Genomic DNA, 17,662 nt, shown 5'->3' with positions numbered 1-17,662 from the left:
ACTTCATATTCACCTCATGCGGAGGTTAACGATAACGCTGCACATACCTCAGCAGCTGGTATTCCCTCCGGAGGGCGACACTGCAACAGCACTTCCTGCTCCAGAGATACTTCCTTTCCCAGGGGTTCTTGTTCAAATGACTTCTTCAAGTCTGAGGAAAGAAACCAGAAACTTAATGACTACTGAAGGACAGGTTATAATGTGAACCAGAGAGCATGTGATACAATCTTTGTGGAAAGTACATCATAATGATACAGAGATTACTGGGTAGCCAGAGAAGAAGTTCTGTCAAACACTGTGGTGGCGGTTGAAACCTTGGTTTAAGTGGGTAAACTCAATGTGGTTTGGAGTTACTCAACTGAATTTAATTGTAAAGTATTGCATCTGTAAACCATGGAAATGTGATACACGTAGGCAGTAAGCATAATTATATAAAAGAGGAAATCTCTTGAACATGTGTGGGCGGCCATTTTGCAAAAACACCCTGTGATTCAGCAGCCAGGGAGACCATTTTGGAGTAGGTGCTATCTCGGTGTCAACCAGGGTCGTTACTTTATTTCCGAAGCAACGATGACACAGTAATTATGGAGACGGTGGTGTTTAAAGTCAGCCATGCATAAGCTGACTTTTCACACTCTCCAGTCTATAACAAGGAAAAACACTTAGCAACAGCATATATCTGAGCTCAGACCGATTCTCATGCTGAGATATATATTGCAGCACCTGAGAACCACAAGACATCTGAGAATGTGCTTCAGACGCACCCGCTAAACACAAATTTGCTTTGCTGTCTGCGTGAAACCTCCGTCATGGCGCGTGATATTTAACCTCGCTTTTGTTCCATATAGATTTGCCAGGAGTTCAGGGATCCCAGGCAGGCCAAAGACAATAAATGATTCACACTAATGGTCCACATGCTGTGATAAATGACGGCATTAGAAAGCACCATGGAATGTACTGCCATCCCTTTCACCGAACGTCTCAGGGAAGACTCAGCTGTTTTCATTTTGAGGGGGAAAAAAAAACACAGTAGCAGACAATTCGCCAGACGTTTAAAAAAAGAACAACAGACGTAAGACAACAGAGGACCGGATAGAGAGAGGGTGTTGAAGGATTAGAAGGGAATGAGAAAAAGCCTTATGTGGATGGATTTATAGATGGAATCGTATGAGAACTTTTCTTCTATAGCTGATTTTTTACCCTGAATATACAGCATTTTTCTTAATATCTTCATACTGTATGTTCCTCACTTTTCTCTAACTAGTTCAAAGGGACATTGAATGTTGAATATTCTTGTCTAACTTTTTCTAGGTTTCTGTCAAAACACCTTTTCAGAAACTTTCTGCCATCTCTCTCCGCTCAGGGCTTTGTCTAACACTCTCTCACAAATCATTCGGTCTGTCTCACTTAACCCCGTCCTTGTCTATTTTAAATGATTTCAGATATTGGGAAGGGATAAAAGCATAATCACTTAATTGCTTCTCTGCTTTCTGCAGCCCGCTGCCTTGCTCCATACTGTAATAATGTATCTCTATAGCGGAAGCCGAGCTCAACACATGTAAAAATAATTAGCCTCCCACAGAAAAACAGCTCATAAAGCAAACTGTAATTTAAGATCGGTGGCGGTTCTCAGCAGGTGACGTTATTTATGGGGCTGATCAGATGTTGGATTGTGGATTTCTAAATAAGAACATATGGAGGAACAGATTATTTTTTTTTTTCACCCAACCTTCTGGATTTAATGTAGGGGATTATGATTTGATTAATACACGCGCTAAGGTTTAGGCAAAGAGTGGCATCTGTAAGATTAAATTAGGAAATGTGGGGCACTCGGAGTATACACCATTGTGTGTATGAACATTTGTGTGCTAAATGTGCGTCTCCTTGTGCATGCAAGAACATGATTTGTAACCGGATGATTAAGTGTCACATATCACAAATGTAACTAATGTCAGCAAGCGAGGGTGACGGATTACACTGGTTACATACCTGAAGATAATGAATACCCCGAAGATGAAGTGATACTTAGAAGTGCGTATTTAACATATTTAGAAACTTTGAAATACCAGTAAACTTTTACTTTGAAGAGTTTGAGAGTCACTTTGGTAGTCTGGAAAGGACGGCTTGCACTTACGCAAGACAAATCTCGTATCCTCGCCGCACTGAGTTTAGAAAAAAAAAAAACACAGAAAACTTTCAAAGGAGGGCACGGATTGTGAGTCTATGTTGTGTGCGTGTGTGTACGTGTGTGTTAACCTTGTGTCCTTTTACTCTTCTGGTTCCCAGGTGTGCTCTTAATCACCTTATCCATCAGGTGCGGTACACCATTTGTGGACACACACAGATACACACCAGAAAGAACTTTTTATTTATTTTTTATTTTTTTAATGCTGAACCGCTCGACTCTGAGTCAGTCTCCCGGTATTTCATCAACACAGTCACCTTACAGTTGCTAAAAGACATAGAAGGTGGCAGAGTGAAAGAGAAGTAGAGGTAACACGGGAGGGGGAGAAAGGGAAGGTGGAAGCTGGGATCGCAGGGGGGAAGTTGAAAGATGAGAGGCATAAAGGAGGAAGTTGGAGACCACTTTTTTTTTTTAAATTAAAACCTTTTAAGTTGTTTTTTTTTTCCATGTCCAACACATTCTATATATTAAACCATCCTATAGGTGTTTGTGTCAGCTGAATCCAGCTTGTATCACTTCCATTTATCTTCCCTATTTCTATTAAAACCAACAACCCATCAATCCTCTAACTTTAATTACATCTCCTTTACCAGTATCTTCATCTGACTCTAAGAGGCAAGGTAAAGAAACTATGTGTCCAGTTTACAAAGTACGCACAAGTTTTAAAAAGAGGAAACTGTGAAACCCAAGAAAAAAATTCCCATTTAAACCACAGTAGAGGTTAAATCACACCTCCCTTGTCTGATTATAATCACTTCTTTCACTCTGGTTCAAAGATTCATAGCGACGTGCTACATTTCCATATAATCTTCAGGTGAATTTGAAGCAAATCTTTCAAATGTCAAAGGAAAAAAAAGAAAGGAAAAAGAAAAATATGAATTTATCAACTGGTTGGAGTTCAATAAATTTGATTGTGCTTGGCTTTTGGGGCACTGAAAACAGAACAAATCTGCAAAAAAAAAGAAAAAGAAACAAATATATATATAAAATTATTATTTTTTTTTTTTTGGTGGGGCAAATGCATTTCTTTCTGTCGTTTTTCATTCATTCATTCATCTTCTGTACCTGCTTATTCCTGTTAAGGGTCGCGGGGTCTGTCTTTTTTGTTTTTTTGATTATTATTTTTATCTGCTGAATACGAGGTATGCTGTCCAGAGATGAAGACAAAGAAATGCAATGAATCTAATACAGACAGGATTCGTCAAATAGCCATGTGTGTCCATAATGAGAGAGATGTGGTCTCATCTTCTTTTGTTAAATTCTAACCAGAACTTATTCCAACAAGGTACTTACTTCACATGAATCATATTAAATCAAGTAACTTTTTTCTTTCTTTTTTTTGGAGCAATTGAAACTTATGGTTATATTAGTGCAACTTATGTTATTATTACTATTAGCATTATTACCTTTTCCTCTACGCTAGGCAGATGCTCCATTTTTCAACTGCACTTCATTAGATACAACAGTGGGAGTTCACAATACCATTCAAGGGCACTTTATTATGTGCGACAGTAAGTGAACATTTCCAGTGCTTATTCAGACTGTCTTCAGTTCTGTAGTTCCATCTAAAGATAAAAGTCTTAGAAATAAGAGGACAAAGTGCCATTACAAAATGTCACAACTATCTTGCAGGAATCCTTTTCAGCATGTATGCAATTTGCAAAAATATGTCAGCAGCGGTAGGAAAGAGATGGGCAACATATTCATGAGAGTTAAGAAACAACCTGCCACATCTGAATCCATGTGTGAACAAGGTGTTGAAGATGATTGTGATTTCTAGTGATACACCACTGACAAAGCATTTACAGTAGGTCTTAAGGGCGGTTTATGCCTCTGCGGGACTAGACGCAGTAACCTAGGCACGTAGCCTATGCTGGTGCAAGACATTAATACTTGTGCACTCATCAGTCTGGCTCGCTCTGTAACAACGCCACCCAAACGCTAGTCTGCGATGTGTCTTTTTTGTCAGTTGGCTTAATTTTGTTTCTACTTCCTGCTTCACATTCAATCGTGACTGAAATTTCCCCCAAAATTTCAAAATTTCAAAATTTCGTATACAAATGCTCGTACCTTTGAACCTCCTCAGTCAATTTTATTTTGGTGTGGTCCATCTTCATTGATCCAAAACAATCAATTCGGAGATGGAGAAGAAACCAGAAATACTAAAGCAGAAACATGCTACTACTACCAAGCAGATTAATCACAGCTGTGGTGCCTAGCTACATTTCTGGTGAGGTTACAGCGCTAGGGTCTGCGCTGCTGCCCTAGCTTCTGCGCCAATTTCAGGCAGAAGTCTAAACCGCCTATTAGGGTCTGTATAGGGTCTGGGCGCAGAGGCATAAACCACACATTACAAAATTCCACCGTGCAACACAGTGAGGTTTAATTTCATGGAATATAAATCTAGTCATTATCAGATTCTGTGTGTAGTGCTATAAGAGTGTTATGTGAGGACGGAGAGTGTTGCTGAGGCTGACTGATAACTTCCTAATACAGTCAATCCCTGTGGGGAATGACAGCCTGAACAGAGCATGATGGTTCATTATGGGAGTAATCACCCAAAGCTTTAGCCCTAAATCCACCACATGGCTACCCACGCAACACACAGAGACACACAGGACAGATACCGAGAGACAAAGGGAAAATGAGAGAGACAGAGAGATACTGTCGCACCGAGGACAATGCACACCGGAGATGGTGACAAATGAGCAGCACACAAGGAGACAGAGCGACAACGCAAAAAGTGGTGATACTCACAGTGGGACACATAAACAGACTGTCACACTTCCACATAAATGTGCAAAAAAAAATAAAAAATAAACAACTGTAGACACAAGGAGAAAATGAGGAAGTGATTGAGGGATGAGACACACTTCTCTCATGCCAGGCAATTCCAGGAACAATTTCCTGGTCTTAATTAGGAAGGGAGATGGTGAAATGAGGAGTTGGCTGTGAGTTGATTTCCATAAAGATTGAGAATGAAATTAAAGGAGATTAAAGCAAACTGCTCGGGGAACGAACAGACACGCACAAACACACTCACATTCACACAGTGCGCTAAGCTGGGGGGCTGTGGAAGACAAAATCTTGCCAGTTTGCTAGCAAGAGCACATATTTGTCTACGAGTGCGTGGTTTAAAGGGAAAAAGGGAATGTGTCATTGAGTTCACGACAACAGGGGACGATGACTTCATGTCAGTGGAACGTGTGCGTTTTTGTGCATGTGTACAAACCCGTGGCCAAAGGTAAAAAGGTGCACAGGAGAAGAGGGACAGATGTGGCAGTTCACCCCACTTCATCCCCAGATTAATTCTTTTTACAATTACAACAGAGTAGAGAAGTACAAACCCAGTGGAGTGTCCTCCAGAGTGAACTCTAAAGCAGCGCTGGCATCTATTAAAAGCGACCTCTTCTTGCATAAACTCCCTCTATCTCCCTCCGTCTGGGTCTCTCTCCGCCTCCTCCTTCCCTTTACGTCTAAAACTTCTGCTTCCCTGGCTCAACTAAAACCGTTATTATGTTTGTGGTTAGTTTGTAGCCCGAGGCACCTCTGCATAAGCACATTTCAGAGCAATTATCCAAAATGGGTGTCTCTGCCGGCATGCTGCCCATGCCAAATCATAACGGTTTCCCTTGATGCAGCTGCTCAAGCAATAAAGAGCAATGTGAGATGCTTGGGAAGAGAAGAGGGAAGTACCCTCCTTTGGTCTCCGAGAGGATAATTTGGACATCCAATTTCGGAAACAATGACGTGCAACAAAAATACATCAGACCCCTGGCTTAGACCAAAAAACGATGTAAGCAATAAAGTACACAAGAGGGGGAGATAATATTTAATGAACTTTAGATAAAAAGGAAATATAAATAGATCTGTAATTAAAACACAACGATGATGATGTCCTGTTTTAAGAATAAGAATAAGAATAAGAAAAACCTTTATTTGTCCCACAATGGGACGTTGATGGTTTCTAGCGGTGGCGTCATACTGACTGTATTAAGAGGTGCTTTGAATAAGATTGGAAGGTACTGAATGCCTACATGGAAAATGCACGGCCTGCCACTGAAGTTCAGCAATCACACAATCGCCCCATAGCAGCATATACACCGATCAGGCATAACATTTTGACCACCTGAACAATATTGTGTAGGTCTACCTCCAAAATAGTTTGAACTCATCAGAGAATGGACATGGGCCTTCTGAGGGTGACCTGTGGGGGCCTTTGGGTCCTATGGGTTGAGGGAAGGGGCCTCTAAGGATCCCACAGATACTTGATCAGTTTGGGATCTAGTGACTTTGGAGGCCAGGTCAACACCTTGTGCTGTTTTTCATGTTTTTTGAGTTGTACCTAAACCGTTTTTGTGTGTGTGCCTGTGTCAGGCTGTATCCTGCTGGGGATGGCTGCCAGGTCCAAATGTTTCCCAGCAAAGCACTGGATATCTACTTATCCTGTCAGTGGTTTTAATGTTGTGGCTGATCAGTGTACTTTCTTGTTATTGTCATTAAGATGTTGTTTTTCAAACTCGTCCTATTTCTCAATCACTGCAGATTGAAGGCAAATCATGATAAAGTGATAATCAATAATAATCAGTGATAAACCCAATAATAACAAAATAAAAACTGAGCCAGATCTGCAGAAGAGAAGCTGCTGGTGTCTCCAGATAAGCTTAAAGACAGCAGGCCATGTCCAGACAGGAGACACATTGTTATGGGGGTAAGTAAAGAAGGAAATACCCGATGAACATGCTAAGTAACTCAAATCAAACACATACATATTTTTGCAGCTCATAGTGCATAGTGCTGGCATTGACTTGAAGATCTAAAGACTAACTTCAGTTCGACTGTCAATCTCCGTGAGTGTTGTGACTGCAAAGAGTCTTTCCACTTCGAAGTTTTTGGTTTATTTTTTTTGAGGAGTTCAGTGAGACAGTGAGACTGAAATAAGAAGTTGTATCTTGCATTGGGAATGAATTAACATATTAAATGAACCCAGGTGCAGAATGAGGAGGGTTCTGCGTTGCACAATCAAAATCATTCAGACAGGTGAAGAGCACAAATCAGTGATGTAACAAAAAGAGCAGCAAAAACCACACAGGGTTGTTTGTGTGTTTATACAGCTCTGTGGTTTCCGCCTTAATGTAAAGCTTTATTTCATTGTTAAGCATATATGTGAGGTTATAATATACCAATATAATAACATATAATAATTTAAGTGTTAGCACCCAGTCCCTGCGATGGACTGATGCATCTGCGCTGCTGTTCTCACAGTAGGTCGGTCAGTCAGTTATAGACGGTGAAATTGAAAACAGACGGAGCGACTTCAGGCTTTAGTCTGTTGGTCTGGCGAACAACTAGCCTGCCTGACTCAAAGGATTTCTCCTCAAAGTAGTCGTCCTTCAGAAAATGCTCACTGCACACCCTGGCATCGGTGCCCATCGGAGAGCTCTGACTCTTCAGTGCCGCTAGCCCCGCACATCAGTACTGCTCTCCGTTTCAGGGGCAGTTTATGAAAATAGACCATTTTGCCCTCCACTTCAATCCTGTAAAATCCATTATTACATCCAGGGGCAAAGCAATAATGACCTCCCTTTTGTCTTCTGATGTCCTGTTGCTCCCCCGTCTCCATCTTTCACTGTGTTTTGCCATTATCACTATTATTTCACAATCTTTATATTTGACTGTCTGCTTTCCACTAAATATATCTTTCACTGTCTGAGTGAAACTACCTATCTTTCACTATCTGTCTTTCTCTATCGCTGTCTACCACCACTGGAATCGCCAAGCCAATCAACCCTGCAACGTCATGGAGTACAGGACGGCAAGATGGCGGCCCCTTGCAAAAAAAAAATATAACGGCCGTAGTAGTTTACTTTTATATTTGTCATGTGTGTTATATATCGTTGATAAGAGCGGAACACCGTTTATCAAATGCTGTTTATTTGACTGTGTGCTTCATTTCCACTTTAATATTGTAAAGGCAGGTGTATTAAATTCTGCTTTATTCCAGTAAGGCCATGCTGTGTTAGGTGGATGCATGCCTCTAAGTTCTAATCAGCTCTATGTTGTTCCACTCGTGCGTACAGCGACATTTAACTGCATGTTATTCAGTAGCCAAAGTGGGTTCTTGATTTTATAGGGTTATCATACTGTACAATATTTTCCCTTACACCTCCCCTATAAAAATGCAATAATGGTTACTCAGAGTACATTTTTATTGTACAATTAAAACAAAGGTTTCCAGTACTCTCTTCACCACCAGCCATTTGAGTGTTCAGTGTTTCTGCTGTAGCAACGGTCGGTCAGGTACAATCTCAAACTTTGAGAAAACCCGTAAGGACGACCTGAAATGCCACTAAAGTAAAAAAAAAATGGAAGAAATGAAGGTTGACTGTGACCTTGGGTGTCACAGTCATTTTCAGTGTGGTTACATGGGGAGTCATTTTCTCCAAATGACTTTAGAGAGCCTCGTTCCACTCAGGCCACTTCTTTCACTGAACTCTCCACCCTGTCATTTCAACACTTCACAACCTGTGATCAGCTCCAGACATCAAGCGAGGCCTTTCCATCCACGGTCAGGGTTTGAACGAGTAAACAACTCAGTTTGCTGACATAGCACCGGCAGTCTGCAGCACAACACTTCCTCTGCACCCAGGTTTGTAAAATAGCTCATTAGGATGAAAAAGGGTGGCCCAAAGGCCTTCCTGGTGCTTGAAGTATGGTCTGTAAATAACATCAAGGAAAATGTTTTGGAGTTGAACTGAATGGAAGTTTTTCCTTTTAGTGTGGCAGTGGAAACAATTTGTAGTTGTGTATTTGATCAAAGTGATATTTCAGTAAAAGTTAGTTTCTAAAAAAGAGACCGGCATGTCATTGACTTTATCTCAGTTAAAATACTAGTTCAATTTGCGACGGAGCTCTGAAAATCAGATCTTTAGAGTCATTCTCCTTGGTGAGACATGCGATCTACCTCTGTATACACACTGATCTGTCATAACATTACGACCATCTTCCTAATATTGTGTAGGTCTCCCTTGTGCCTCCAAAATAGTTGTGACTCAGAGAATGGACATGGGCCTTCTGAGGGTGTCCTGTGGTGTCTGGCAACAGGATGTTGTTAGTGGGGGCCTTTGGGTTCTGTGGGTTGAGGGGAAGGTCCCCTATGGAACAGGCTTGTTCCAGTGCATCCCACAGATACTTGATCAGTTTGGGATCTAGTGAATTTGGAGGCCAGGTCAACACCATGTGCTGTTTTTCATGTTTTTTGAGTTGTTCTTGAACTGTTTTTGTGATGTCTGCTGCCATCAAGGAGTGTCATTGCTATGGGGTGGGGGTGCCTGGTCTGGTCTAAGTGGGTGGTACATGTCTAAGTAACATCCAGACGAATGCCAGGTCCAAATGTTTCCCAGCAGAACATTGAATTGCTATTTACTTCTCCTGTCAGTGGTCATAATGTTATGCCTGATTGGTGTATGTCAGTCATTGACTGGATATGTTTAAAATAAAATAAAATCCAAATGTTTTCCAAAATCTAATCGGTGTCCTTCACTGGGTTCTGATTTGCTTCTTTGGTCAGGGAAGATGAATTGAAATTTGAAACCACCAGCTTTTTCTTTACAAACATTATTACATTTGACAGTTTTAGATGCAGGGTTAGATTTCATCCGCATTTCTCTGTGTTGCTTTCAAATCAAATCAGATTACTGATTCCGAGCAGTGATGACTTGAGTACATTAACTCTTTTTAATTTTGACCTTGCATCCATACTAACTTCCCCAGCAGAACATTGTATTGTCACACGATAGTCCACTTTATTTACTTCTCCTGTCAGTGGTTTTAATGTTGTAGCTGATCGATGTATAATACATGTTGTTGAGTTTATTATTTCAGCAAACTTTCTGTTTCGGTTTAACCTTTGACTTAATAAACTGCGGCGTCACCCTCTGCCTCCCTGCGCTCGGACTGATACGTCTGTTATTTTTCCCACACTCGGACTTTAAAAATTGACTTTGAGTGAGCTCTGTGTGAGTAAATCAACACTGTGGCTTACCACTTTAAGAGTGCCCTGAAGCGGTTCTTGACATCTGGGAAAAAGCTCAGTGGCCTACAGCAGTGGTGAAACATCACACTTCCACACACATACACACACTCTGTGGATTCTCACAAAAAAAAAAAAAAAATGTTTATTTAGTGTTTGTGATCATCATGAAGTCACTCTCGAAGCCAGAAACCGAAACCTCCTCACGGAAAAAAATGACAACATAGCACTCAGGGTCCTCCACTTAAAGAGTCTGCAGCAGTGTCATTGTAAATGGGTATATAGCAGGGTGGATATCAATGTAATATGCATTACTGAAACCGTAAATATGCCATTATATGCTAGAAAAGGTCAAATATCATCAAGACTGTGTTTGTGGTTGCTGCTGAGCAAATTTCATACCAGAACGGCGGGCAACCCTCTGCGGTTAGTTCCTGTTGCCAGGTTACGAGTGATTAAATCTAATGCTGTAGGCTACATGCAGGTTTAAGCCTACATGTGTGTAGGACAGACGGGATCCAATAAACGCTTTAACACAACTGTTGAGACTTGCTTTCCTTGCTCTAATTCGTCCGTGATTGAAGGAAAATCTAAACGCATGCAGTGGAGACATTTGCATCATAAACAAAACAGAAGAAATTTTCCAGTTGACACAAGTAGCTGCCCGTGTTCCTGTGCCCCTGAGTGTCTGGACTCCTGATTGCTATGCACACAACATATCTCAGTGGAAGGTGGCAGAACAAATTGCCATCATCTGAAATTTTGTGTGTGTCTGGGAGGTTTGCGCGCGCATGTAAATGTGTGTAGGTCTGTGTGTGAGTGTGTGTGTGTGACCTTGACGTATTGCTAATCCACCGAAGGAGAAAGAGTTGACCTGAAAGCCGTGGGGCCAAAGAGCATGACTGACAATCTGTGTCTGAGTACTTGTCTATGCTGTGTACGTGCCTGCAATGCTGTGCATGACTGAGCGTGTGAATATGTTTGCGTTATCTGTTTTTTTAAACGTGAATTAATATGTGTGTAGCGTTCAGAACATAAGGTAAAGCGTCTTGATCCAAACATCCAATAAATAAAAACGAGATTTAATTTCTCTAGTGAGAAAAAACACAGACTGCCATTATCCAGCTTCCAACTGTGTTTAGTTGACTTGACAAAAAAAAAACAAAAAAAAAACACGCAGCGCTTGATAAAGGAAAAAACAGTGGCAAAAAGGTAAGCACGAGAGACAGAATGAAACAATGAGCACATGAAGAGGGTGTTTTCAGAAATACAGACAAAAAAAATAAAATAAAAGAGGAGGAAACAATGGGGAAGAAAATGAGCAGGAAGTGGAAAGCAGGAGAGAAATGCTGAATTGCTATTGCATGGTGCAGTAGAAAAGACACTTTGCTCAGCAAGATCTAGCTGCCAGGAAGCATTTTAATCACAACAGTAGATCCAAATAGGAGCCGAAAGCAGGGTAGGTCAGAGGGTTGGGTCGATTGGAAGTAAAAGGTTATCGCAAGAGGGGGCTGAGTGTAATCAGATCTGGTTAAGGAAAAAATCACCGTTATAACAGAAAGAGAGAAAGTGAAGGACGGCGGGACAGACAAAGTCAGAAGGGAAAAAAAATGCGCAGCGGAGGAAAGAAAGGTAGGAAGGAAAGTGATCTAAAGAGAAAGAGAAACGCAAAGCGGAGGTACGCGGGGATTTGCATGATCCTTTTCTTCCTTGATATCTGTTGACCCTTCAAGCATTCTTAGAGGCATCTTCCATCATCATCTCTCCCTCCACCTCGCCTCTGGCAGGTCTCTTACAGCTGTGTAATTATATATCATTAGTGTGGTGATGCAGCCTGATAAAATGGGGTTGGTTTAGAATATTTCTTACAATTTAGACATACAGACAAACTGTTGTTCTCATGTTCCCACACACATTTATGCATCTTGAAACTCACGCACGCCTTAACGCGTGAACTACCTCAAGCCCTGTAACTGAACAATGCTCCGTGTGCATTTCTCAGCAGCTGGTGTCGTGTGCGTCTCAGAAGCCTGAATGCATACAGTGCATCCACTTGCCTGCATCTGTCTCTCAGTGTGCATCAGCTCCAACGCAAGCCAAAAGCGGCACATTACCCGGCTTTCATTGCACCCCGAGGAGGGCCCGTTCCATGCGAGAATGTTATTAGCGGAGCTTAGAAGGATATTTCTGACTGTGTCACTAACTCTCTGCTGACAGACAGAAAAACATCCTCACGTACCAAAACACTGCAGAGAGCAGCGAGGCTGTTTTAAACACTTTAAAGTTGACAAGCCAAATTAACTGAGAAATATGTTGTTGTGGTACACCACTGCAATTGTTCACTGTGTTGTATATTGTGCAAACTTGAGTCCAAGACATTCTGTCAACAAATTCAAGCACGTTTTCTGTATTTTAATTATCTGGTCCAGGATTAATTAACATATGATAACATGTAGAATGTGTGCATTAGCCTATTATGAACTTAAGTCATTTGTGATTTGTATTAAATGTGTTTTAATAAATATGTATGAAAATAATATGACGATGAAATCCTTCTTATTTGCATGTGAGCGTGAATGGTTGTCTGTCTCTCTGTGTTAGCCCTGTGATAGACTGGCAACCTGTCCAGGGTTGCCAGTCTTAAATATGTCTTTTATATCTTATATAAAAGTGAAAATGTGGAGCGATATTTACAGCCACATAAAATACCCCGATGTGTAAAACAAGGGTCAGCATTCTGGATTTCCATCTGCAGCAGGAATAAGACCAACCTGGGAGAACGAAACGTCTCGGCTGCTCCGTCTGTTAGAGTGATACTGTCTGTTAAAGTACTGCGAACGGGGACGTGTGCAGTTCATCCTGTGTGTCTGCTGAATGTACTCCGTCAAAGTCCCCAGTCGTCCTTTTCGAGAGCGCACTCAAGCAGAGCAAAACCGCCACTATAAGCCAGGTAAAGCTGGGGAGGGGGGTCGATTTTGTTATTGGTGTTTCTTTTCCGCTTGACCTCTCTATGACCGGAGCATTCAGACAAGTCCCAGTTGTCTTATATGGCTAAATTGACCAGAGCAATGACGCTTGGAAAATTACTGTTGTGGGTTGAATTCTCAGCAAAAGGAGATCTGAAGAGACAATCCATTGTGATACATGTTTGTGTTTAAAGAACAGAAGGTTTTTTTTTTTTTTTTTAGATGATTTCTACCAAACCTCTGGATCCCCTTGCATCTCAGTGGCTGCAGTCCTCTCATGTGACCACCATTCGCAACAGGATTCAACTTTTCTTCTTTCCCCTGGATGATGATTTCCCCATGTGAAAACTGTGTATGCAGTCTGACAGTCTCATATCAAGTCTGGTTAGTTTCAGTCTGGCCTGTGTTGACCTTATAGTCAGACTCCCAGTTGCCTTATTAAATTCTTCACTAGACCATGACAGGAAGCTACTGATGGTAGACTAAAGTTATAGAGCTAAAAAAGATTCCTCGCTGTGGATCATTCAAGGTAAACAACTGCGAAGGTTTGACCAACTCCAAGATATTTTTCAGATAAGTCTTTATTATTTCCTAGTTAAAATGAATGTGTAACTCACATAGACTGTATAAAGATGGACGACGGAACTGCTCCTCAAAAGTGAAGCCAAAGCAAGGAAGTGGCGACACGTTGTCCATATTTATACAGTCTACGATATCTCATTGTTCAATATGCATCAATGAGACAAGACGAAACCTCCTTAACTAAATCCTTTTGCTCGGTGCTGCTATTCTGTGGAAAACTACTCAGGCCATGTGCAGCAATGAAAACAGATTGCAATTGCACATGGCACGATGGCAAAAGGCATCTTACTGACTTAATAATATAGACGGATAGCCATTTCGTGTGTTTGTATATGTGCACACATAAGGCTATTTTCATTAGATTGGACCCAGAAGAGATGACTCAAACTGTACACATATGACTGTCTGTGTGTGTGTTAATTTGCAAACATATGAGTTTCCTTTTGCAAAGATGGAAAGTGGTTTTTGCTGCTTGTACTGGCATACGATATGCTTACTGATGTGTGAACAGTATCTTGTAACTTTTATAGCGTTAATGCAACCATACTGTATTGTACTCACATGCAATGCGGACATGTGCCTTGCGGCTTTTGGTCGTTCCAGCTGAGCTCCAGGCCACACACTGACACCAGTAATCCTCAGGACCAAACAGCTCCTCAACTTGCTGCCGTGTTATTTCGATACTGGCTTCTCTTACCACCAGACCTGCGGAGGAAAGGAAAAGCACTACTGCATTATTTACTATATCAATTGGGATTAAAATTCAAACAAGAAAAAAATAACCTCTCACAAACAGAGTCACGAACACATTCCTTTTTCTTTCTTTTTTTTTTGTGTGTGTGGGGAGCCAGTAAATATCCAATCCAATCCAAGTCTATTTAAGCTTCTGTGTATGTGGGACTGCTTTTATGTTAGATTAAGAAGCAAAAATCCAAGCAGTGCCCAGTAAATATTTAAGCAACTAAATATAGAGAGAGGATAATCATTGAATACAGGCTGCTGTTTACAAAGCCAGGTCATTTTACTGTCCAGATTTAATGTGAACTTTGTGAGATTGTTCCTTTGCACTTGGATTTATTTCTGCCAACCCCCCCCCCCCCCTTTTTTGTATTCTGAAAGCAGTTCCCATGTGAAGAAAAAGTGTGAGGTTTATACATCTGCGCCCATCTGATAGGACTACAAGGGGGCATAGTAGATAGAGAGGGATTGCAGAAGAAAGCAAGGGAGGAACTCAGGCTGGAAATATGTGTGACATAGGAAAGGCACAGGTAGACCACTGGTTCAAAAGCAGAAAAGAAAAAGAGGCAGTGAGAAATGTTAGGACATGCCGAACAGAGAACCTTAAAGGAAAACAGAATTTGGTGGAGGTATCAAGGAGAGATTGATAAAAGAAAAAAAAAAAACAGACATTAAGCTCAGAAGGGGAAAGAAACCGGAGTGAAAAATGAGAGAAACAGAGGACTGGTAGAAGTAAAGGAGAACATCATGACAGAGGCAGAGTGAGAGGAGGAGAGATGTTGACAGAATGAGAGGTGAGAGAGGAGAGAAAATGCGAAAATGGAAAGGAAAAAGGTAAGGAGATAAAAATGGATTTAAGTAAGAGTATGTGGGGACTGGGGAGTAGACGGGCAAAATGCTATGAGAAAAGATCCTGGCAGTTTATTTCAGGTTCAGCGGTGTTACAAAGACCCAAGAAACCATCTCTATGGGGCTCCACAAATCTGACTTGGGCCTATTACTTATGAAGACTCTCCATAAGTTCCTGCCTCCAGACAGACAAGCCAGCATAGAGGCACGGGGACTGAGAGGAAGGCAAAAAGTGAAATCTACTGAACCGGATTGTGGTGGACTTAAGGCCATTAACGGCTGGCAAGAGAAATAAAGAGAAACCCATGAGGGCAAAGAGTAAAGAAGGCAACAACAAGCTTTTAAGGATGCTAGCTGAGAGATGGGAGGGTACGCGGCCTTTGAGATAGAAAAAAACCAACAAAGATTGATGAGATGGGACACGAAGTGGGAAGATGTGGAAAGTAAAAGGAACCTTAGATAATATGGTAATTCAAAGCCACTGAAGGCACAAAGAGCAAAGTGGAAAGTAAGGCAGAAGGCAAAAAAAAACTTCTGGAAGGCACAACTCGGGATAACAGCCCACGAGGGGAAGAACACTATAAGGGCAAAGAGCAGAAACAGTATAAGGACAAGAGTGAATATTGGTGCGCGAGCAAACAAGCAAACAAGCAAGCAAGACGGATGTGGCTTCACAGCTTAAAATGAAAGAACAAGAAGTCACAGCATGAGAGGCTAAGAAATACCAGCTAAAGAGGCAATTATAAGCAGCCGGCAAACCAGGACTGAAGCTGAGACAACTAGTGGGCAGGCAAAGGACGATGAGCAGAGGACGCAGTGTGAGGACAAGAAGGACAGGACGGATAGGGAGAAGGTGGAGACCAGTGAGAATGCTTCTGCCAAAATAATGAGGAAAGTAAGGCAATTAAAGTGAACGGTTCAAATGAGCCAGACAGCTAGTTATGGAAAATGGACTCGTATGGGAACGGTACATGAATGGGACCACAGGATTTGACCACTGAGTAAGAAGTACCTACAGTTTCTACTTAGTATGGAGACCTGTATGCAGCAAGAATCTGAAGAAAATATGGGATTATTTAACATCAAGCACTTTTTTCATAAAGAAATCTGAAAGTAAGAAAGAAAAATAGCAAAACCTATATTATTAGACAGCATTCTCAGGTTTACCACCAAGAATGATACTAAAATATGGAGTACGATGGCTGCACCTCAGATATCCTGACTGAAAACTGCAGCTCACTTATACTGGATGATAAGAAGCTTTCTTCAGGCAGACAACTGACGAAACCTTATAAATAAAGTCTAAGAAACCTCAGGTCTTGCACCTCAAACTTGTACTTTAAGCTTGTTTTGAGCCTAAACACTCTTACGTCTATAATTTGTAATAAATGTGGATATTTAACAGTAATGTAATGAAACTGTGAAGTAGAAACAGGACTTACAGTTCTCTGGGTGCTAAGTGTGTGCCCAACTCAGTCATCTGGGTGACTTTCAGCTCTTATTAAAGGAAGGAGAGTTACAGTTCCTCCCAATGACCAAAAACAATAGTGTATACTTGGGTGGACATTCCCTTTGTGTCAAAGTAAAATCAAAAACTGACTGCAACAAACCAACGCATGGATAAGAGTTAGAGGAACGTCAGTGGATGAATAAGGGGTAAACCAGGATGTGTGTTGCAAGGTACCGCAGGTGAAGAAACAAAGATATTAGTTTTAGGACTAAATAGAGGATGCGAAAACAGAAAAACATTGGACACATACACAGAGAAATAAAAGAGAGTTTTGAAGAGACGAGCAAAACCAGTGGTAGCAATGAAGAAATGTGTGAGGCTCAGTGAAGCTGAGCCTGCCAAGTTAGTATGGATGCAAAGTCAAAGTTAAAAAAGAGTTAATGTACTTAAGTAATCACTGCTCGGAATCAGTAATCTGATTTGATCTGAAAGCAATGCAGAGAAATGCAGATGGCATCTACCTCAGCATCTAAAACTGTTGAATGTAATAATGTTTGTAAAGAAGAAACTGGTGGTTTCAAAGTTCAAATCATCTTCCCTGATCAAAGAAGGAAATCAGAACCCAGTGAAAGACACCGATTAGATTTTGGAAAACATTTGAATTTTATTTTGTTTGAAACATATCTGAATAATGACTCACATACACTGATCAGGCATAACATTATGACCAGTGACAGGAGAAGTAAATATCTTGTGACAATTCAATGTTCTGCTGGGAAACATTTGGACCTGGCATTCATGTGGATGTTACTTAGACATGTACCACCCATCTAGACCAGACCAGGCACCCCAACCCCATA

At 41.2% G+C, this 17,662-nt stretch overlaps 1 protein-coding gene across 1 annotated transcript in view; it reads right to left on the bottom strand.

The window, feature by feature from the left end:
* The window catches only part of unc5ca (unc-5 netrin receptor Ca), a 184,168-nt gene that overhangs the window by 64,151 nt on the left and 102,355 nt on the right, over positions 1–17,662 (bottom strand). The window contains exons 3-4 of the mRNA XM_084552055.1: positions 14,327–14,470; positions 48–151 (exon numbers count right to left, since the gene is read on the bottom strand). Coding sequence (XP_084408181.1) covers positions 48–151; positions 14,327–14,470 — 248 coding nt within the window. The remainder of the gene's footprint in view (positions 1–47; positions 152–14,326; positions 14,471–17,662) is intronic.

Source organism: Chelon labrosus (genome assembly GCF_963514085.1).
Source record: "Chelon labrosus genome assembly, chromosome: 9".
Classification (NCBI taxonomy): Eukaryota; Metazoa; Chordata; class Actinopteri; order Mugiliformes; family Mugilidae; genus Chelon; species Chelon labrosus.
Note: the sequence above shows the minus strand (reverse complement) of the source record. Positions and strands in the feature narration are given on the sequence as shown.